This window comes from Nerophis lumbriciformis, linkage group LG26 (genome assembly GCF_033978685.3).
Source record: "Nerophis lumbriciformis linkage group LG26, RoL_Nlum_v2.1, whole genome shotgun sequence".
Classification (NCBI taxonomy): Eukaryota; Metazoa; Chordata; class Actinopteri; order Syngnathiformes; family Syngnathidae; genus Nerophis; species Nerophis lumbriciformis.
In genome coordinates this window covers 7,269,318-7,292,287 of record NC_084573.2, presented here as the reverse complement: position 1 = coordinate 7,292,287, position 22,970 = coordinate 7,269,318, and the positions used below count along the sequence as shown (strand labels likewise).

Genomic DNA, 22,970 nt, shown 5'->3' with positions numbered 1-22,970 from the left:
GTGAATGGGTGAATGTGGAAAATAGTGTCACCTTAAAAAGGTAGAAAAGCGCTATACAAGTACGACCCATTTACCATTTACACAAAGCCTGATAGTTGTTCTTGTTCCTGTTTCTTATGTTGTTCAATAACACGTAGACAACCTTTTCACTTCTGATACCATACCGATATTGGAGCTTTAAGTAATAGCCGATACAATATCAGCACAATTAAAAAAATCAGAAAGTGTTTTTCTCAGGTTAGGACGCCACATCCTAGAGCAGGGGTGCTCACACTTTTTCTGCAGGCGAGCTACTTTTCCATTGATCAAGTCGTGGGGATCTACCTCATTCATATATATAATTTATATTTACTTATTTATGAAATATATGTTTTTGTTAACAAGTTAAAGGTGTTTAATGATAATGCAAACATGTTTAACACATATAGTTAATATTGTTAATAAATTAAAGGTGTTTAATGATAATGCAAGCATGTTTAACACATAGTTAATATTGTTAATACATTAAAGGTGTTTAATGATAATACAAGAATGTTTAATACATATAGTTAATATTGTTAATAAATTAAAGATGTTTAATGATAATACAAGTATGTTTAATACATATAGTTAATATTGTTAATCAGTTAAAGGTGTTTAAAGATAATGCAAGCATGTTTAACACATATAGTTAATATTGTTAATCAGTTAAAGGTGGTTAAAGATAATACAAGCATGTTTAACACATATAGTTAATATTGTTAATAAGTTAAAGGTGTTTAAAGATAATACAAGCATGTTTAACACATATAGATTCCTTTCCTTCACGAAGACAAGAATATAAGTTGGTGTATTACCTGATTCTGATGACTTTTGCATTGATTGGAATCAGACAGTGGTGCTGATAACGTCCGCATTTTCGAATGGAGGAGAAAAAAAGTCTGTCCAATACCACATGAAAGTGGTTGGTTTTTGGCATGTTATTTGTCCAGCTTCCGTACTCCTTTGTATACACTTTACAAGAAATACATTGTCGGCAAACTCCGTAGCTTGCTAGCTTGTGCACCCCAGCTTTCTGAGACTTTTATTTTGTTAGCGCAACTGTGCAGTCGGTCTTTGGAGTTTTGACGACAGGTACGGCGCCAGAGTCTGTTGAAATAAAGTGTTTCTCGCCTTCCTGTCTGTAATTTTAATGAGCTGGCAGCAGCCAGCGTCATCTCAGAAGGCCTTCGGGTGCCATGAATGTCAATCAAGTGACTAAAGTGACGTCATAGTGAAGATTTATGATCGCTCATTTTTAGGACTATTTTTTTAATGCCTGGCTGGTGATCGACTGAGACACCCTCCGCGATCGACCGGTAGCTCGCGATCGACGTAATGAGCACCACTGTCCTAGAGGGTCTGGTGCTGAAAACTGGGCATGGTGACAGTTATCTGGTGAAGTGATTGACTAGGTGACTTGGGGCCGAAACACTGCGAGGGGCTGCAATTCACTTTTGTTCTCGCACATTCGATCCACCGCTAAGAGTTGTCATGGTTTATTCAGGCTGGGAGGCCACATACCAGAGGGTCTGGTTCTGAAAATCGATCAAGCTATCAAACTGTCAATCCTTTCCGTGTCCGGGTGAGGTTTCCCTTCGATGACGACTCTTCCTATCATTGTGAAGCAGAATGCACCAAGCGTTGGATTGTTCACCCACTAATGGGGTTTAGACATCGTGAGACAGATTAGTTTTACCCCACTGATGGAACCATCTCGTAAGTGGTTTCATACAAAGTCTACCTCAAGACATCCGGCGCTTCGGCCGCAGTTTTATCTGGTAAAGCCAATGACTCAAGACCGAAACGATCTCCACCTATTCCCATAGTGGGTTTTATTTTGTATTGTTTTGCAGTGCAGGATTAGAGAAAATATTAAAAAGCTTAGTCATTGCACACAGGACACAGCTCAAGTTAGTTTTGTGCTCCACTTAAATTGCTCGCAGCAATGTTAGCATTATCACTGAAATTGTGATAATGTTCCCCTTTAACCTGGGTTCGATTGAACCCTAGGGATTCGGTGAGTCGAGCTCAGGGGTTCGACGGAGGTCAAAACACACCCGACTCATCGTGTAAATACAAAGTTCTCCCTATCGGCGTATTACGGATACGGCAACATTTGACTGATTTGCAGGTGTGTAATTTGTTGTGAGTTCATGCACTGTGTTGGTTTTGTTGTTTGAACAAGGTGATGTTCATGCACGGTTCATTTTGTGCACCAGTAAAAAAACATGGTAACACTTTAGTATGGGGAACATATTCACCATTAATTAGTTGCTTATTAACATGCAAATTAGTAACATATTGGCTCTTTACTAGTCATTATTAAGTACTTATTAATGCCTTATTCGGCACGGTCTTATTATAACCCTAACCCTGACCCTAACCCTAACCATCCATCCATCCATCCATCCATCTTCTTCCGCTTATCCAAGGTCGGGTCGCGGGGGCAGCAGCTTAAGCAGGGAAGCCCAGACTTCCCTCTCCCCAGCCACTCATCCAGCTCCTCCCGGGGGATCCCGAGGCGTTCCCAGGCCAGCCGGGAGACATAGTCTTCCCAACGTGTCCTGGGTATTCCCCGTGGCCTCATACCGGTCGGACGTGCCCTAAACACCTCCCTAGGGAGGCGCTCGGGGGTCATCCTGACCAGATGCCCGAACCACCTCATCTGGCTCCTCTCGATGTGGAGGAGCAGTGGCTTTACTTTGAGCTCCCCCCGGATGACAGAGCTTCTCACCCTATCTCTAAGGGAGAGCCCCGCCACCCGGCGGAGGAAACTCATTTCGGCCGCTTGTACCCGTGATCTTGTCCTTTCGGTCATAACCCAAAGCTCATGACCATAGGTGAGGATGGGAAAGCAGATCGACCGGTAAATTGAGAGCTATGCCTTCCGGCTCAGCTCCTTCTTCACCACAAGGGATCGATACAGCGTCCGCATTACTGAAGACGCCGCACCGATCCGCCTGTTGATCTCACGATCCACTCTTCCCTCACTCGTGAACAAGACTCCGAGGTACTTTAACTCCTCCACTTGGGGCAAGATCTCCTCCCCAACCCGGAGATGGCACTCCACCCTTTTCCGGGCGAGAACCATGGACTCGGACTTGGAGGTGCTGATTCTCATCCCAGTCGCTTCACACTCAGCTGCGAACCGATCCAGTGAGAGCTGAAGATCCTGGCCAGATGAAGCCATCAGGACCACATCATCTGCAAAAAGCAGAGACCTAATCCTGCAGCCACCAAACCGGATCCCCTCAACGCTTTGACTGCGCCTAGAAATTCTGTCCATAAACGTTATGAACAGAATCGGTGACAAAGGGCAGCCTTGGCGGAGTCCAACCCTCACTGGAAACGTGTCCGACTTACTACCGGCAATGCGAACCAAGCTCTGACACTGATCATACAGGGAGCGGACCGCCACAATCAGACAGTCCGAAACCCCATACTCTCTGAGCACTCCCCACAGGACTTCCCGAGGTACACGGTCGAATGCCTTCTCCAAGTCCACAAAACACATGTAGACTGGTTGGGCAAACTCTCATGCACCCTCAAGGACCATGCCGAGAGTATAGAGCTGGTCCACAGTTCTACGACCAGGACGAAATCCACACTGTTCCTCCTGAATCCGAGGCTCGACCATCCGGCGTAGCTTCCTCTCCAGTACACCCAAATAGACCCCACCGGGAAGGCAGAGGAGTGTGATCCCACGATAGTTAGAACACACCCTCCGGTTCCCCTCCTAAAAGAGAGGAACCACCACCCCAGTCTGCCAATCCAGAGGTACCGCCCCCGATGTCCACGCGATGCTGCAGAGTCTTGTCAACCAAGACAGACCCACAGCATCCAGAGCCTTAAGGAACTCCGGGCGGATCTCATCCACCCCCGGGGCCTTGCCACCGAGGAGCATTTTAACTACCTCAGCAACCTCAGCCCCAGAAATAGGAGAGCCCTAACCAAATAACTCTAAATTAAGTCTTTGTTATTTAGAATATGTTCCCCATACTGAAGTGTTACCAAAAACATATACCGTATTTTTCGGAGTATAAGTCGCTCAGGAGTAAGTCGCACCGGCCCGAAAATGCATAATAAAGAAGGAAAAAAACATATATAACAGGAGTATAAGTCGCATTTTTTGGGGAAATGTATTTGATAAAAGCCAACAGCAAGAATAGACATTTGAAAGGCAATTTAAAATAAATAAAGAATAGTGAACAACAGGCTGAATAAGTGTACGTTATATGAGGCATAAATAACCAACTGAGAAGGTGCCTGGTATGTTAACGTAACATATTATGATAAGAGTCATTCAAATAACTATAACATATAGAACATGCTATACGTTTACCAAACAATCTGTCACTCCTAATCGCTAAATCCCATGAAATCTTATACGTCTAGTCCAGGGGTCGGCAACCCAAAATGTTGAAAGAGCCATATTGAACCAAAAATACAAAAACAAATCTGTCTAGAGCCGCAAAATAGTATGTCATGAGATATACATTGAATTAAGAGGACTTAAAGGAAACTAATTGAGCTCAAATATAGCTACAAATGAGGCATAATGATGCAATATGTACATATAGCTAGCCTAAATAGCATGTTAGCATCGATTAGCTTGCAGTCATGCAGTGACCAAATATGCCCGATTAGCACTCCACACAAGTCAATAACATCAACAAAACTCACCTTTGTGCATTCACGCACAACCTTAAAAGTTTGGTGGACAAAATGAGACAGAAAAAGAAATGGCATAAAACACGTCCGAGAATGTCGGAGAAAAGTTATAAATGTAAACAAACTACGGTGAGTTCAAGGACCGCCAAAATTAGTAGGACAAAACGGCGCTCGCCAAATACTCGAATCCGTGAAGCTGACAGTGTGCTTTATAACAATTAGGGAGGTTTGTGTCATGTTTGTCCTCCTACAGAAACCATATTAAAACAAAAAAAATTTTTTTTCCCCCTCATCTTTTTCCATTTTTCATACATTTTTTAAAAAGCTCCAGAGAGCCACTAGGGCGGCGCTAAAGAGCCGCGGGTTGTCGACCCCTGGTCTAGTCTCTTACGTGAATGAGCTAAATAATATTATTTGATATTTTACGCTAATGTGTTAATCATTTCACACATAAGTCGCTCCTGAGTATAAGTCGAAACCTCCGGCCAAACTATGAAAAAAACTGCGACTTATAGTCCGAAAAATACGGTAACTTTGTCTTGAATTAAAAAAAAAAAAAAACATTTTATTTTTCACTAAAGAAGGGTTCGGTGAATGCGCATATGAAACTGGTGGGGTTCAGTACCTCCAACAAGGTTAAGAACCACTGACTTAAAACCTTTATTAAACCAGTATGTATGAATCATGATGAACATTTTGAACTAAATCGTATTCATCTCACAATATGCAATACAACTTTCTTCACTATTCATCATTTATTTTAAAATGTGTATTATTTGTGGACGAAATATTGTACAAATTTAGGACATGAAGTGAATGAAAGTGTTAGCAATTGCTACGAAATGGAAAAGGGCGAGGATTAAGTAAGCTCTGCATCTTCCTACTCCTTTTCCAAAATGTTGAAAAGAGAAGTTGGAGACTGTATGCATGTTGGAAAATAAACTCAGACCATGAACAGAGTACTCACAAGTCAGCTGTGAGCAGGACGGAGGGTTGGGGGAGTGGGGGGAAGTGGCGGGGTGGGGGTCGGTGGACAGCGGGGGCGGGCATAAGGTTGACTGACAGCTGAGTCGGCTGAAACGCGATCCGCTGAAGTTTGCACTTTCACTAAAAGCCCGTTGTCTTTTGTGTGCAACACACACACGGCCAAAGTTAACGCAAACACGACAGAGGTTGACACGCAAGGTTCAGTGGGCGGAGTCATCTTTACTCACTAATATCTAAGACCCTTTTTCTTGGTGTGCAATAAAAAAAATTGTTTTACTTCACCAATATATATTAGTGCTCAATATGTAGTATTTATTACTAGTTTTTGGTTTTTCTGCTCCTGTATGTAAAAACCAGCAAGGTAGGGGGAAATACTATCCGAATGCAGTATGTTGACACTTGACTTCCTGTGACTTGACTTCCTGTTCGCCAAGTCACATACTTCAATCAAAACCTTGCGTCCGTTACAAGTCTCGACAACTACGTCGCAGCTCGCCTGTGCCAACTTGCTCCCCTCAGGTAATATTCTGCGTTTTTCACCGGCTCACACCCGGGAGTCGGAAATCAATCAATCAATCAATCAATCAAAGTTTACTAAAGTAGCCCTAAATCACGAGTGTCTCAAAGGGCTGCACAAGCCACAACGACATCCTCGGCTCAGATCACACATCAGGGCAAGAAAAAACTGAACCCAACGGCATGACAATGAGAAACCTTGGAGGGGGCCGCAGTTGTGGGGACCCCCACCGCCCCCCTGGGCAACCGGTGCAATGAACGTCGACATAATAGTGTGAGAGTCCAGTCCATAGTGGATCTAACATAATATTGTGAGAGTCCAGTCCATAGTGGATCTAACATAATAGTGTGAGAGTCCAGTCCATAGTGGATCCAACATAATATTGTGAGAGTCTAGTCCATAGAGGATCTAACATAATAGTGAGAGTCCAGTCCATAGTGGACCTAACATAATAGTGTGAGAGTCCAGTCCATAGTGGATCTAACATAATAGTGTGAGAGTCCAGTCCATAGTGGATCTAACATAATAGTGTGAGAGTCCAGTCCATAGTGGATCTAACACAATAGTGAGAGTCCAGTCCATAGTGGATCTAACATAATAATGAGTGTCCAGTCCATAGTGGATCTAGCATAATAGTGTGAGAGTCCAGTCCATAGTGGCTCTAACATAATAGTGTGAGAGTCCAGTCCATAGTGGATCTAGCATAATAGTGAAAGTCCAGTCCATAGTGGATCTAACATAATAGTGAGTGTCCAGTCCATAGTGGATCTAACATAATAGTGAGCGTCCAGTCCATAGTGGATCTAACATAATAGTGTGAGAGTCCAGTCCGTAGTGGATCTAGCATAATCGTGTGAGAGTCCAGTCCATAGTGGATCTAACATAATAGTGAGAGTCTAGTCCATAGTGGATTTAACATAACAGTGTGAGAGTCCAGTCCATAGTGGCTCTAACATAATAGTGTGAGAGTCCAGTCCATAGTGGATCTAGCATAATAGTGAAAGTCCAGTCCATAGTGGATCTAACATAATAGTGAGAGTCCAGTCCATAGTGGATCTAACATAATAGTGAGAGTCCAGTCCATAGTGGATCTAACATAATAGTGAGAGTCCAGTCCATAGTGGATCTAACATAATAGTGAGAGTCCAGTCCATAGTGGATCTAACATAATAGTGAGAGTCCAGTCCATAGTGGATCTAACATAGTGTGAGATTCCAGTCCGTAGTGGATCTAACATTATAGTGTGAGAGTCCAGTCCATAGTGGATCTAACATAATAGTGTGAGAGTCCAGTCCATAGTGGATCTAACATTATAGTGTGAGAGTCCAGTCCATAGTGGATCTAACATAATAGTGTGACCCCCGATCTCCACAGGACGGCGTCACCACTGTAGGGCGCCGCCCTCTGCCGCCGGCCCATTCCCACCGCCGTTCTGTTGCGGCTCCGTCGGGCAGCGAAATAACGCAGACTTCTACGAGATCTCGCAAATCGTGTGATAAGGCCAGTTGGACTAAAGCGAACCCCAAAAAGTTTCTTCTGTCCTTCCAGAGGAGCAGAAGCAAACAAACTGGGTCCTGCAATTAACAACAGGTGCTGAACGGCAACACCCACCACAGTTTTGCCTCGATGAACAACTTCATTTTTTGCTTTGTTGCGCGTCACAACAACCAGTCCCCTGCTTTATCGGTTCCTGTATCAGCTGATATTAGACACAGGCCCCCCATATAGCCGCCTGGTGCATGCCTGTACATTATTCCCAGGCATGTGATTTGAACTTAATGAAAAAGACTGAAAATAACCCAGGGGCCTGGGGACAGACAAACAAAGTCAAACAGTAATTAGCAAACAAAGTCAAGTAGTAATTAGCTGACTAAGTCAAACAGTAATTGCAGAAAAGCGTGCTAAACGAGCAGCTCAACCTGGCGGCCCCAAGGCCAGGCCTCCTTTCTGGCAGGTAACCATTCAGCGTCAACACGGCAACATCACGTTCACACGATACGACACCCTGTCAGAATAATTGTATCCAAGTTGTCACAAAATGTTGTGTTTCAATGAGTTCCCGGCGAGCAGACAAAAGCTGTCTTTGATCCTACCAAGCAGAAGGCTTGTAAAACTCCACTGTGTAGGATGGGAAGCAACATGAAAGTGTTCTGTTTCTTTCATGTATTGTAATCAACAGAAAGATATTGGCTTGACCCAAGAACTACAAAGCGGAGACATTTCAAGGCGACCTCTTCTTTGAACTGTTTTACGACCATTTCTTTGAACTGTTGTAATCAAAGGCGATGGCTGTTTACGACCCCTGTCCCTTAGAAACAGCTGTTGCCATGTAATCATGGAAAGTCCAAATAAAAAAGGATGCGTACAATCTTTTGCCAGAGCGTGATGGAGACTGTACCAGAGTACAGCGCTCCTCAATTGAGCCAAATTTAATTCTGTCTGTTTAATTCCTTGCTTTTTGTCTTGTTTAATAGATGTCATCAGTGTTTGAACCTGACAACCCACAAGAAGACATCAGGGAGAGCACGCACGCTTGGGCTTCAGCATGGAGGAACATCTGGCTGTGGTTAGCCCGGACTGAGGGGCGGGGGGCGGCCCTGGTGCTGTGGAAAGAGGAGATCCGGCTGACTTGGGCCCATCCAAACATTCCTGTTGTGCACTGACAAGTCCGCTGGGACACTTTTAATACACGATGTTTCTCTTTCTGCAAAGTTCACCTTGAAACATGCACAATGGAAACACGTCTACTTGGGCGTTCATCCGCCTTTCAGTGCGTACATCACGAAATGTAAATTAGTATTGTTGGCGCTTTTTGGATGTTTTTTTTTATTGGGTTTTATGGGCGGAATAAAAGACCTCCCATTGGTTCCGCTGTAAGCTGACTTTTATTTCCGTTTATTCACCAGTTAGAATGCTTTAAAGAATAAATATTACATCTGTCATCATGTCTTTCATAATGATTGTGAGCGATTGGCAAAAATCCCCCAAAAGTGCAGTTCCCCTTTAAGATATGATGATGACCACAGTTTGACCCAAGAACTGACTCTCTCTATTTACCGTATTTTTAGGGTGCACTCGATTATAAGGCGCACTGCCGATGAGCGGGTCTATTTTCATGCAAAAGGCACACCAAAGGGGTCATATTATGATTTTTTTCTACATGTAAACACCTCCTTGTGGTCTACATAACATGTAGTGGTAGTTCTTTGGTCAAAATGTTGCATAGATGATGTTTTGCAGACCATCTTCTAGCCGCTTTCTGACCGTCTCTTCAGGATGCGCCGCCAGGCCAGTCTAGTACCCGCACTCTTTTACTATGAAGCCACGTTGATGGAACACATGGCTTGGCATTGTCCTGCTGAAATAAGCAGGGGCGTCCATGGTAACGTTGCTTGGATGGCAAAACCTGTATGTACCTTTCAGCATTAATGGCGCCTTCACAGATGTGTAAGTTACCCATTGTCTTGGGCACTAATACACCCCCATACCATCACACATGCTGGCTTTTCAACGTTGCGCCTATAACAATCCGGATGGTTCTTTTCCTCTTTGGTCCGGAGGACACGACGTCCACAGTTTCCAAAAACAATTTGAAATGTGGACTCGTCACCCCACAGAACACTTTTCCACTTTGTATCAGTCCATCTTAGATGAGCTCAGGCCCAGCGAAGCCGACGGCGTTTCTGGGTGTTGTTGATAAACGGTTTCCGCCTTGCATAGTAGAGTTTTAACTTGCACTTACAGATGTAGCGACCAACTGTAGTTACTGACAGTGGGTTTCTGAAGTGTTCCTGAGCACATGTGGTGATATCCTTTACACACTGATGTCGCTTGTTGATGCAGTAAAACCTGAGGGATCGAAGGTCACGGGCTAAGCTGCTTACGTGCAGTGATTTCTCCAGATTCTCTGAACCCTATGATGATATTACGGACCGTAGATAGTGAAATCCCTAAATTCCTTGCAATAGCTGGTTGAGAAAGGTTTTTCTTAAACTGTTCAACAATTTGCTCACGCATTTGTTGACAAAGTGGTGACCCTCGCCCCATCCTTGTTTGTGAATGACTGAGCATTTCATGGAATCTACTTTAAAACCCCAAGCATGGCACCCACCTGTTCCCAATTTGCCTGTTCAACCTGTGGGATGTTCCAAATAAGTGTTTGATGAGCATTCCTCAACTTTATCAGTATTTTTTGCCACCTTTCCCAACTTCTTTGTCACGTGTTGGTGGCATCAAATTCTAAAGTTAATGATTATTTGCAAAAAAAAAAAAGTTTATCAGTTTGAACATCAAATATGTTGTCTTTGTAGCATATTCAACTGAATATGGGTTGAAAATGATTTGCAAATCATTGTATTCCGTTTATATTTGCATCTAAAACAATTTCCCAACTCATATGGAAACGGGGTTTGTATGTTGAAGCACAGTACGTCTGACTATGGTAGCCGTAATGCTCTGATAATCCATAAAGTGATGCGGCTTCATAGCTTACCAAAACCGTACTAAAAAATGTTGACAGGTTTTTGAGCGCCGTGTGGAATGTGCTACATTCTTAATGACACATCAACGTTTTGGGCTTTCTTGCTTGCTTACCTGTACTGTACTTGCTAGCGTCATTTATTGAACAACCTTCAGTCCACACGTATGACTGCCATCTACTGGTCACAGTTATCATTACACTATGTAGCAAATAAATTTGCTGCGAGGTCGGTAAGCGCACCCAGAATGATTCCGTACATTTTTGAGAAATTAAAAAGGATTTTAAGTGCGCCTTATGGTCCGAAAAATACCATACTTCCTTTCGTGAGGGAGGGAATGTTCCCAAACAAGAAAAAAGGGTCAACCGATGAGTTCGACTTTACCGCATCGCCAAGTCGTCTGCCATTCCGTGTGAAACATTTTGGAGGCCAAAAACCAAACAAGGCGGCGAGGTCAAAGTCCCACCCGAGTCACGTGTAATACCACTTTGACCACTTGGCATCAAAGTCTTCAAAAGAGGTCAACGGCCTTATCTGGGCTTGTCAATGAGTTGTGATTGGAGATAAGATGATCTGTCGAGTGACAGCGTAAAGGTCACTTTCCCGTTATCGAACTTTTGACACCACCTTTAATTCATTTGACCTATAAATGCTGAGATCTTTCTTTTTCAACGGCCAAAGATACTTCTTTGTCATGGTTTTGTAGCAGGAACAATAATCCATCACGGTAACAGACTGGATTAACTTTCCACCCTAAACTAGGTCAACCTTCAAAGCGTTTTTTTTTTTTTATGACTTGAACTTTCCCTTAAAGTTTTTGAAAACGATGCCGCCAAAGACATCAAAGACTGCAAGATCACAGCATATCATAACAAAATATAACTTGTTTTTTTGGTGTGGCTGCCAGTTGTTTAATGACAGGTGCGAAAGTGACATTACAGTGAAAGCTTAATTTTTTTTATAGGATTTGTTTTTCCGGGTAAAATTTTCGGCTGTCATTTTGTCTGGTGGTCCACATATAATCCCGCAGAAAGGGCGTGTTGTTAGAATAATCATATGCAAATTATCACACAACTCTTAAAGGCCGTTGCTATAGTTATCATCAATTGTGCTGAAGTTGTACTTTTCTATCTGTGCAAAGGGACATCGTTTCGTATCGGTGCTTGTGTCCAGAATCGGCCTGCTGACTGCCAAGGGCGAACATCGAGTACCGTGACGCAGACAGAGCAGAGACGGGGCGATCTCACGAGTGTCAGCACATTTGCATTTCATGAATAATCATATATTGTGTCCACCCCTTCCCTCAGAGGCAGCCTCAGTGATGTAACCAGGGACCTCCCAAATAAATAGAGGAGCACGTGGGACTGTTACCATGGAGCGTAGGTTGGTTCTGTAGCTAAGAGTACAGCCCAAAACATCTCTCCTCATTGAGCTAAATTTAACTCTGTCTCTGCATGATTCCTTGCTTCTTGCCTGTTTAATAAAAAAAATTCAGAGGGTCGCCACTTTGATAAAGAAGGTGAGTAACACTAATTAATTCATGTAAGAACTTAAGGCTCTCCCTCCCCCATCTCCCACCAAAGAGTCTTTGATAAAAATAAAAAGTCATGTATCCATTTTATATGTATGTATCGTTTTCTGCGTGTAAAACTAATAATTATTCTCTACTTGTAGATACTGTTACTATGGCACATTGATTAAATGCAACAGAAAAAGTTGTTTTAATTGAGGGCCACGTCAATTAAAAACTAACTATATATGAAAATATATAAATGTATTACACATAAGCTATTGCAGTGATTCCTAAACTGGAGTATGTACTCGTACTACTTCTAGTGGTAGGCCAAAGAATTGCTTAATTAAATATTCAAACAAAGTGTTACCGTTCAAACTGTGTGCAATGTGGCCAGACATATTAAATATGCTTGTTAAATAAAACCTCTGCCTTGTTATTAATGAATACTTAGGCCTACTACGCGTTTAAGTCCCCATCTTAAAACTCATTTGTATACGCTAGCCTTTAAATCAGGGGTGCTCATTACGTCAATCGCGAGCTACCGGTCGATCTCGGAGGGTGTGTCAGTCGATCACCAGCCAGGCATTAAAAAAATAGTCCTAAAAATGAGCGATCATAAATCTTCACTATGACGTCACTTTCGTCACTTGATTGACATTCACGGCACCCGAGGGTCTTCTGAGATGACGCTGGCTGCTGCCAGCTCATTAAAATTACCGACAGGAAGGCGAGAAACACTTTATTTCAACAGACTCTGGCGCCGTACCTGTCGTCAAAACTCCAAAGACCGACTGCACAGTTGCACAATAAAAGCGCTTCTTCATCCTGCCTGCGCTAACAAAATAAGAGTCTCAGAAAGCTGGCGTGCACAAGCTAACAAGCTACGGAGTTTGCCGACAATGTATTTCTTGTAAAGTGTATACAAAGGAGTACGGAAGCTGGATAAATAAGATGCCAAAAACCAACCACTTTCATGTGGTATTGGACAGAAAGGAGGACTTTTTTCCTCCTCCATTCAAAAATGCGGACGTTATCAGCACCACTGTCTGATTCCAATCAATGCAAGTCATCAGAATCAGTTAATACACCAACTTATATTCTTGTCTTCATGAAAGAAAGGAATCTATATGTGTTAAACATGCTTGTATTATCTTTAAACACCTTTAACTTATTAACAATATTAACTATATGTGTTAAACATGCTTGTATTATCTTTAAACACCTTTAACTTGTTAACAATATTAACTATACTGTATGTGTTAAACATGCTTGTATTATCATTAAACACCTTTAATTTATTAACAATATTAACTATATTTTAAACATGCTTGTATTATCATTAAACACCTTTAACTTGTTAACAATATTAACTATATGTGTTAAACATGCTTGCATTATCTTTAAACACCTTTAACTTGTTAACAATATTAACTATATGTATTAAACATTCTTGTATTATCATTAAACACCTTTAATTTATTAACAATATTAACTATATGTGTTAAACATGCTTGCATTATCTTTAAACACCTTTAACTTGTTAACAAAAACATATATTTCATAAATAAGTAAATATAAATTATATATATGAATGAGGTAGATCCCCACGACTTGATTAATTGAAAAGTAGCTCGCCTGCAGAAAAAGTGTGAGCACCCCTGCTTTAAATAGACCCCCCTTTTAGACCAGTTGATCTGCCGTCTCTTTTCTGCTCTGTGGTCCCCTCCAAGGTTTCTCATTGTCATCCCATTGGGTTGAGTTTTTTCTTGCCCTGATGTGTGAGTCGTGGCTTGTGCAGCCCTTTGAGACACTCGTGATTTAGGGCTATATAAATAAACATTGATTGGTTGATTGATTGATACTGTATTTTAGTGTATAAAAATGCGACCCATTATCTCCCTGCTTGGCACTCAGCACCAAGGGTTAGAATTGGGGGTGAAATCACCAAAAATGATTCCCGAGCGTGGCCACCTCCGCTGCTCACTGCTCCCCTCACCTCCCAGGGGGTGGAACAAATGGATGGGTCAAATTAGGGCTGGGCGATATATCGAATATACTCGATATATTGCAGGTTTGTCTCTGTGTGATATATAAAATGACTATATCGTGATATTCGAGTATACGTTCTAGGGCTGCAACCAACAACTAATTTGATAATCGACTAATCTGTCGATTATTACTTCGATTAATCGATTAATAATCGGATAAAATAGACAAACTACATTTCTATCCTTTCCAGTATTTTATTGGGGGGAAAAAACAGCATACTTGCACCATACTTATTTTGATTATTGTTTCTCAGCTGTTTGTAAATGTTGCAGTTTATAAATAAAGGTTTATAAAAAAATAAAAAATACATTACAATTAAATTTAAAAAAAATAAAAAATAAAAACAGTAGCCTCTGCGCATGCGCATAGCATAGATCCAACGAATCGATGACTAAATTAATCACCAACTATTTTTATAAATCGATTTTAATCGATTAGTTGTTGCAGCCCTAGTCGAAACAAAACATCAGATAATATGCCATTGGTGTCCTTATACACACACCATAATAACACTTGTATGTTGAAGCACAGTACGCCTGACTATGTTCTCACGCAGTTGCTTTTAGCTGCGGGCATTACACTACAGGCGTTTCTCACTCTCTAGTCTTTCCTTCTCACAGAGACATAAAACAAGCGCACCTTCCTACATACGTCACATACTGTCGCGCGTGCAACGTCATACGCCCTCGCGGAGCAGAGAGGTAGCGGCATGGGTAACGTTAGCTGTGATGCTAGCGGTGCGAGTGGTAATACGAGAGAGAGAAAGATGCGAATCTGGTAACAAATGAAGGAAGAATTAATTCCCAAGAAAAACAGCAGGGGGTCCATCGTCTGGCGGTGGTTTGGCTTCAAGCGGGAGGATGTTGAACAGACAACCGTTATATGTCAAATATGCGGCAAAAGCGTTGCTACAAAAAGTAGCATCATTTGAAAAGTCACCCGCTAGAGAGCGAAGAGTGCTTGAAACTCCGCATGTCAACATCTCCGTTCGGTGCCACACCAACAAAATGCAGACGCAACCATTTCCACATCAACACCGTATGAAAAAAAATAGTCAACAACAGAAGGAGATGACGTCCGCAGGAACCTACCACATAGCGAAGGACATACACTATTTGATTTCCTATTATGCAGCTCATTTTTATTTGACACTTATTGAAATATCTTGTGTGACATCATGCACTTTATTTGTTTTAAACTATTGTAGTGGCGTTCTGTACAAAAAGTGCACTTTAATTTAGTGTTGTTTTGATATGTCATCTTAGTGACATCATGCACAAAAGTGCACTAATAGCTTGTTTTAAAATGTCTCTGACAATCTTGCACTTTCTGTTTTGGAAATGACATGAATGTTTGTGCCACTGCTTAATAACTGTTTAATAAATACACTTCTGCTAAATTGACTTAGTTGTGATTTCCCTCTCTGCATGAAAGCTTAAAAGTAGCATATATTAATGTAGTATGAAGAAGAATGTTGTAATGTAGACACATAGAATCATCATACTGCTGTCATTATATGCATCAATGTTCTATCTACACTTCTGTTAAAATGTAATAATCACTTATTCTTCTGTTGTTTGATACTTTACATTAGTTTTGGATGATACCACAAATTTGGGTATCAATCCGATACCAAGGATCATACATTGGTCATATTCAAACTCCTAACACTGTTGAATGCACAGGCGCCGATCTACATTTCTGTGTGTATTAGTGTTGTCCCGATACCAATATTTTGGTAGCGGTACCGGTACCAAAAGTTTTTTGGTATTTTTCCATACTTTTCGGTACTTTTCTAAAAAAAGGGGACCACAAAAAATGTCAGTATTGGCTTTATTTTAACAAAAAAAATCTTACGGTACATTAAACAAATGTTTCTTATTAGTTTTGGATGACACCACAAATTTGGGCATCAATCCGATACCAAGTCGTTACAGGATCATACATTGGTCATATTCAAAGTCCCAACACTGTTGAACGCATAGGCGCCGATCTACATTTCTGTGTGTATTAGTGTTGTCCCGATACCAATATTTTGGTACCGATACCGGTACCAAAAGTATTTCGGTACTTTTCTAAATAAAGGGGACCACAAAAAATTTAATTATTGGCTTTATTTTAACAAAAAAAATCTTACTGTACATGAAACATATGTTTATTATTGTGAAGTGAAGTGAAGTGAATTATATTTATATAGCACTTTTCTCTAGTGACTCAAAGCGCTTTTACATAGTGAAATTATGACTATTACATATTGCAATTTTGTCCTTGAATAAAATAGTGAACATACAAGACAACTTGTCTTTTAGTAGTAAGTAAACAAACAAAGGCTCCTAATTTAGCTGCTGACATATGCAGTAACATATTGTGTCATTTATCATTCTATTATATTGTCAACATGGTATATTAATTATTAATCTACTTATTCATTCAAGGCTAAGGCAAAATATGGAGATATAGATCGTGTATCGTGACATGGCCTCAAAATATTGAGATATTAATAAAAGGCCATATCGCCCAGCCCTAGGTCAAATGCAGAGGTTAATTCCACCACACCTAGTGTGTGTGCGTGTGTGTGTGACTATCTGTGGTACTTTAACTTTTTAACTTAATATATCAAGGTGATGAGCAGATAAGAAAGTGTCCACACCACATTAAAAAGATGTCAGATCCAACCTGGTTCTTAACCTGGGTTCGATCGAACCCTAGGGGTTCAGTGAGTCGGGCTCAGGGGTCAAGATACACCCGACTCATCGTGTAAATAAAAACTTCTCCCTATCGGCGTATTACGGATACGGCAACAGCAGAAGTCAGACTGATTTGCAGGTGTGTAATTTGTTCTGAGTTGTGTGTTGGTTTTGTTGTTTGAACAAGGTGATGTTCATGCACGCTTCATTTTGTGCACCAGTAATAAAACATGGTAACAATTTAGTATGGGGAACATATTCACCATTAATTAGTTGCTTATTAACATGTAAATTAGTAACATATTGGCTCTTAATTAGTCATTATTAAGTACTTACACAGCAAAAACTGAAACCTAAGTAAGATTAAATATCTCAAATAAGGGTGATATTTGCTTATTTTCTGTCTGATAAGATAATTCTTCTCACTAAGCAGATTTTATGTTTGAGTGTTTTACTTGTTTTAAGTGTTTTGGTCCTTAATGATCTCAGTAAGATATTACAGCTTGTTGCTGAGATTTTATGACCTATATTGAGTAAAACTCAATCAAAGTGTGTGTATGTGTGTGTGGGGGTTTGGAGGTAGCGGGGGTGTATATTACAGCGTCCTGGAAGAGATAGTGCTGCAAAGGGTTCTGAGTATTTGTTCTGTTGTGTTTATGTTGTGTTACGGTGCAGATGTTCTCCCAAAATGTGTTTGTCATTCTTGTTTGGTGTGGATTCACAGTGTGGCGTATATTTCTAACAATGTTAAAGTTGCTTATACGGCCACTCTCAGTGTAAACTGTATCGCTGTTGATGAAGTATGCTTTGCATTTACGTGCGTGTGTACAGGAGCCGCTCATATCTTGTGACTGGGCGGGCACAGTGTTAGAAGGGATGAAAAGCGGACGTGACGTCAGCTCGTAGAGGACGTTAAAAGCACGCCCCCAAGACTGTGGAATACGAGATATAATGGCTGATGAACACCTTCGTTCGATAATGAGGGTTGCCTCAGCTCAAAGCCCCGACATTAATGAACTAGCATCCAAGAAAAGATGGCAGGTATCTGGCTTGGGCACATCAGATTAGATCAGTGTGTTGCAAACTAAGCAGTTTAAAGTCCTGAATGGTTGGTTTATTCATTGTTATTTTATTTTCAAATTTATTAGCCTGTGGAAAAAGTTAATGTTGATATTCACCTCAGAAGGCTGCAAATAGAAAAGAGGCATTCAATTTTTATTTAAAATTGTATATATATATTTTTAATTATTATTATTATTATTTGAAACTCGATTTTGCATGTCACTATAAAGTTATATAAGCCTTGCTTGTTCAATATTTAATGCAAAACTTGTTTGGGTCCCTATCAAAAAGGTTAATTTGTTCAACCTTGGTCCGCGGCTTTGTTTAGTTATAAATTTTGGCCCACTCTGTATTTGAGTTTGAGTTTGACACCCCTGCTCTAACCCTAACCAAATAACTTTTAATTAAGTCTTTGTTATTTAGAATATGTTCCCCATACTAAAGTGTTACCAAAAACATATAACTTTGTCTTGAATTTGAAAAAAAACAATATTTTGGGGCGGCATAGCTCGGTTGGTAGAGTGGCCGTGCCAGCAACTTGAGGGTTGCAGGTTCGATTCCAGCTTCCGCCATCCTAGACACTGCCGTTGTGTCCTTGGGCAAGACACTTTACCCACCTGCTCCCAGTGCCACCCACACTGGTTTAAATGTAACTTAGATAATGGGTTTCACTATGTAAAGCGCTTTGAGTCACTAGAGAAAAGCGCTATATAAATATAATTCACTTCACTTTTATTTTTCACTAAAGAAGGGTTCGGTGAATGCGCATAAGAAACTGGTGGGGTTCGGTACCTCCAACAAGGTTAAAGGGGAACATTATCACAATTTCAGAATGGTTAAAACCATTAAAAATCAGTTCCCAGTGGCTTATTATATTTTTCGAAGTTTTTTTCAAAATTTTACCCATCACGCAATATCCCTAAAAAAAGCTTCAAAGTGCCTGATTTTAACCATCGTTATATACACCCGTCCATTTTCCTGTGACGTCACATAGTGAAGCCAACACAAACAAACATGGCGGAAAGAACAGCAAGCTATAGCGACATTAGCTCGGATTCAGACTCGGATTTCAGCGGCTTAAGCGATTCAACAGATTACGCATGTATTGAAACGGATGGTTGTAGTGTGGAGGCAGGTAGCGAAAATGAAATTGAAGAAGAAACTGAAGCTATTGAGCCATATCGGTTTGAACTGTATGCAAGCGAAAACGACGAAAACGACACGACAGCCAGCGACACGGAAGAAAGCGAGGACGAATTCGGCAATCGCCTTCTAACCAACGATTGGTATGTGTTTGTTTGGCATTAAAGGAAACTAACAACTATGAACTAGGTTTACAGCATATGAAATACATTTGGCAACAACATGCACTTTGAGAGCGCAGACAGCCCAATTTTCATCAATTAATATATTCTGTAGACATACCCTCATCCGCGCTCTTTTCCTGAAAGCTGATCTGTCCAGTTTTGGAGTTGATGTCAGCAGGCCAGGGAAACTAGGGTCGATAGGGGGTTTAGCTCGCTCGTCTGCGGGAACAAACTGCCGCCATTGCTTGCCGTACTACCGAGGTCCTTTGTCCCTGAATTGCTCACACACTCCGGCAGATTCAATGAGGGTCTGGCGGCAGATTTCTTTGACTTTATCGTTGGAAATGCATCTGCTTTGAGTGTCGCAGGATATCCACACATTCTTGCCATCTCTGTCGTAGCATAGCTTTCGTCGGTAAAGCGTGCGGAACAAACGTCCAATTTCTTGCCACTTTCGCATCTTTGGGCCACTGGTGCAACTTGAAACCGTCCCTGTTCGTGTTGTTACACCCTCCGACAACACACCGACGAGGCATGATGTCGAAAAAACGGAAAATAACAGAGCTGATTTGACTCTGTGTTTGAGAAAATGGCGGATTGCTTCCCGATGTGACGCCACGTTGTGACGTCATCGCTCCGAGAGCGAATATTAGAAAGGCGCTTAATTCGCCAAAATTCACCCATTTAGAGTTCGGAAATCGGTTAAAAAAATATATGGTCTTTTTTCTGCAACATCAAGGTATATATTGACGCTTACCGTATTTTCCGCACTATAAGGCGCACCTAAAAACCACAATTTTTCTCAAAAGCTGACAGTGCGCCTTATAACCCGGTGCGCTTTATTACGATTCATTTTCATAAAGTTTCGGTCTCGCAACTTCGGTAAACAGCCGCCATCTTTTTTCCCGGTAGAACAGGAAGCGCTTCTTCTTCTACGCAAGCAACCGCCAAGGAAAGCACCCGCCCCCATAGAACAGGAAGCGCTTCACCCGCCCCCGGAAGAAGAAGAAAAAACGCGCGGATATCACCGTACGTTTCATTTCCTGTTTACATCTGTAAAGACCACAAAATGGCTCCTACAAAGGACAAGGATCCGGTTCATAAAAAGACGCAATCTCTCCATCCGCACACGGATTACTACCGTATTTCACAGCAACTGATATTCCTGTGAACTGCACTGTGGAACGGGAGCACGTACGGTGAATATTCGCACCACAGAGAATGAGAAGTCATCCTTCACTGTGGTTCTAGCTTGCCATGCTAACTTCCACCCAGGGTGATATTCAAAAGGAAGACCTTGCCAAAAGAGACCTTTCCAGCCGGCGTCATCATAAAAGCTAACTCGAAGGGATGGATGGATGAAGAAAAGATGAGCGAGTGGTTAAGGGAAGTTTACGCGAAGAGGCCGGGTGGCTTTTTTCACACAGCTCCGAAGGCGAACACACCTTCACTAAGACGGGCAGATAGCGCCGGTCGACATACGCCAACATCTGCCAGTGGATCGTAAATGCCTGGGCAGATAGTTTCGGTCACAACTGTGGTCCGAGCTTTCCGGAAGGCAGGATTCACAGAACTGCTGCACAACAACAGCGACACTGAATCCGATGACTTCGACGAGGCGGAGCCGGCCATTTTTGGATCCCACGCTTGCGCAACTTTTCAATTCGGACACCGAAGACGAAGAATTCGAAGGATTTACGAATGAAGAATAACTTCAGAAGGTGAGCGCTATGTTTATTTTGTGTGTTGTGACATTAACGTTCGAGCAACATTATGTTGCTATTTATTGCTCTACACCATTTTGACTTTTACTATGTTTGTGATTGCACATTTGCGTACATTTTGGGACAGAGTTGTTAGAACGCTGGTTTTCAATATATTATTAAAGTTTGACTGAACTATCTGACTGTTTTTTTGACATTCACTTTAGCGCAGCGTTTTTTTGACATTCACTTTAGCGCAGCGTAGGCGCGGCTTTTAGTCCGGGGCGGCTTATTGGTGGACAAAATTATGAAATATGTAATTCATAGAAGGTGCGGCTAATAATCCGGTGCGCCTTATAGTGCGGAAAATACGGTACATAGGTCTGGTGATAATGTTCCTCTTTAAGAACCACTGATATATAGGCTTTGAATTTGACACTTTATAGTTTAGTTTAGCGTTTGTTTATGTTCTCAAAAGAATAGTTCATCATTTTCAATGAGAACTCAGCAATGTTGTGAAACATCCTAAGAGGAAGTTAGTCAGTTTCCTACAAAGGGGAAGTGACTCAATATAATTTCCCCTTTTTATTCTTAAAATGGGTGGATGAAGTGGGGGAGAGTTTCTGCTTACCTCCCAGCGGCCACAGGTCATGAAGAAGAGGGCGAAGGGAATGGCGGTGCCGGACATGGCGTGGGTGGACGGCATGCTGTACTCGGAGTTGTAGAACATCTCCACTTTGACCACAGGAGGAGAGGCGGGTCTGGACCAGCGGAAGACGTCCTTGGTGCACTGGCCCAGGTACATGACCCACACCCACACCATGATGAGCCGCCGGCTCACGAAGGCGTCCACGTTCCACAGCAGGAAGGGGAAGAAGGTGATGTAGAAGAACTCGTTGCCCAGCTCGGTTCCGAAGGAGAACAGGTAGTACAAGAAGCGGTTCTCCACCCGAAACTCTTGGCCGGCGTCCCCCGTCAAGGAGTTTCTGCGGAGGGGCTTGACCGTGTCGGCTCCATCCGTCATGGCCCCGCTGTGCTCGGGAAGGGAGCCGTTGTGGGGAGAGTTCTTGAAACCGGCCGTCCTCTTCCGAGCCGTCCCCGCTGCCTCGCCCCCGTGGTCCGCGTCCAGCTGGTGGTAGCAAGCCCCGTTGTTGTGCGCCTCGCTCGGCTCCGCTTCGCCGCCGCCCCCGGAGAACGTCCCTCGCACCCCGCAAATGTGCTGGAAACGAGCGACCAGGTGGGGGTCTCGTAGGAAGCGGAGGAGCTCCAGCAAGCGGCTACTTTTCTCCATGCTTGGAGGGCGGCTCGGCGGCGGAAAGAGGAGGCGGTCGCTCGGCTACTTCGGCCGCACAGGGGACGGACGATGGAGGCAAGCTGGTGTTAGCATTAGCTTGGCCAAAACGAGTTTTCCGACTATGACGACTTAAAAGCGGCGAGACGTGCCCGTCAAAAAGACACGGTTGTTTAAAAAGACACGTTAATAAATACCAAAATGATGGTTCTTGCTCATCCTAGTGCTCGCTGGAAGGTTGTCCTCCCCGCTGGTGGCTCTTGCTCGAATGACAACACTTTGCTTACCCGCAACCCGCCTTTCTTCTTCTTCTTCTTCTCCTTCTTCTTGGTTCACGGCGGTTGCAAACTAAGTTGGCGCATTACCGCCACCCTCCGGATGTGAGTGATCCTACCACTCAGTGCCTGCAGGCGGCTTCACAACATCGTCTTCTTCCGTAAATGTTTAATGTGTAACCTATTTTTATGGGCTTTCCTCTTGGTGATGTTAAGTTCCTGTTATACGCTGTCATACAGTATATGCCTTGAGCTCTTATTTTGAAGGCGCTAAGAGCGGAAGTGAGGTCACGGTGTTGGAGTGGAGCGGAGGTTTTGAAAAGAAGGTAAATAAAGTAGCTCCCCTCCAACAACGTGACCTCACTTCCGCTCTTAGCGCCTTCAAAATAAGAGCTCAAGGCATATA

At 42.4% G+C, this 22,970-nt stretch overlaps 1 protein-coding gene across 1 annotated transcript in view; it reads right to left on the bottom strand.

Annotated features, from left to right (window-relative positions):
- sgpp1b (sphingosine-1-phosphate phosphatase 1b) overlaps positions 1 to 22,571 on the bottom strand; it is a 42,943-nt gene extending 20,372 nt beyond the window's left edge. The window contains exon 1 of the mRNA XM_061987585.2: positions 21,630 to 22,571. Within this exon, the coding sequence (XP_061843569.2) occupies positions 21,630 to 22,289 (660 nt within the window). The 5' untranslated portion in view covers positions 22,290 to 22,571. The remainder of the gene's footprint in view (positions 1 to 21,629) is intronic.
- Between the last annotated feature and the right edge of the window lie 399 nt (positions 22,572 to 22,970).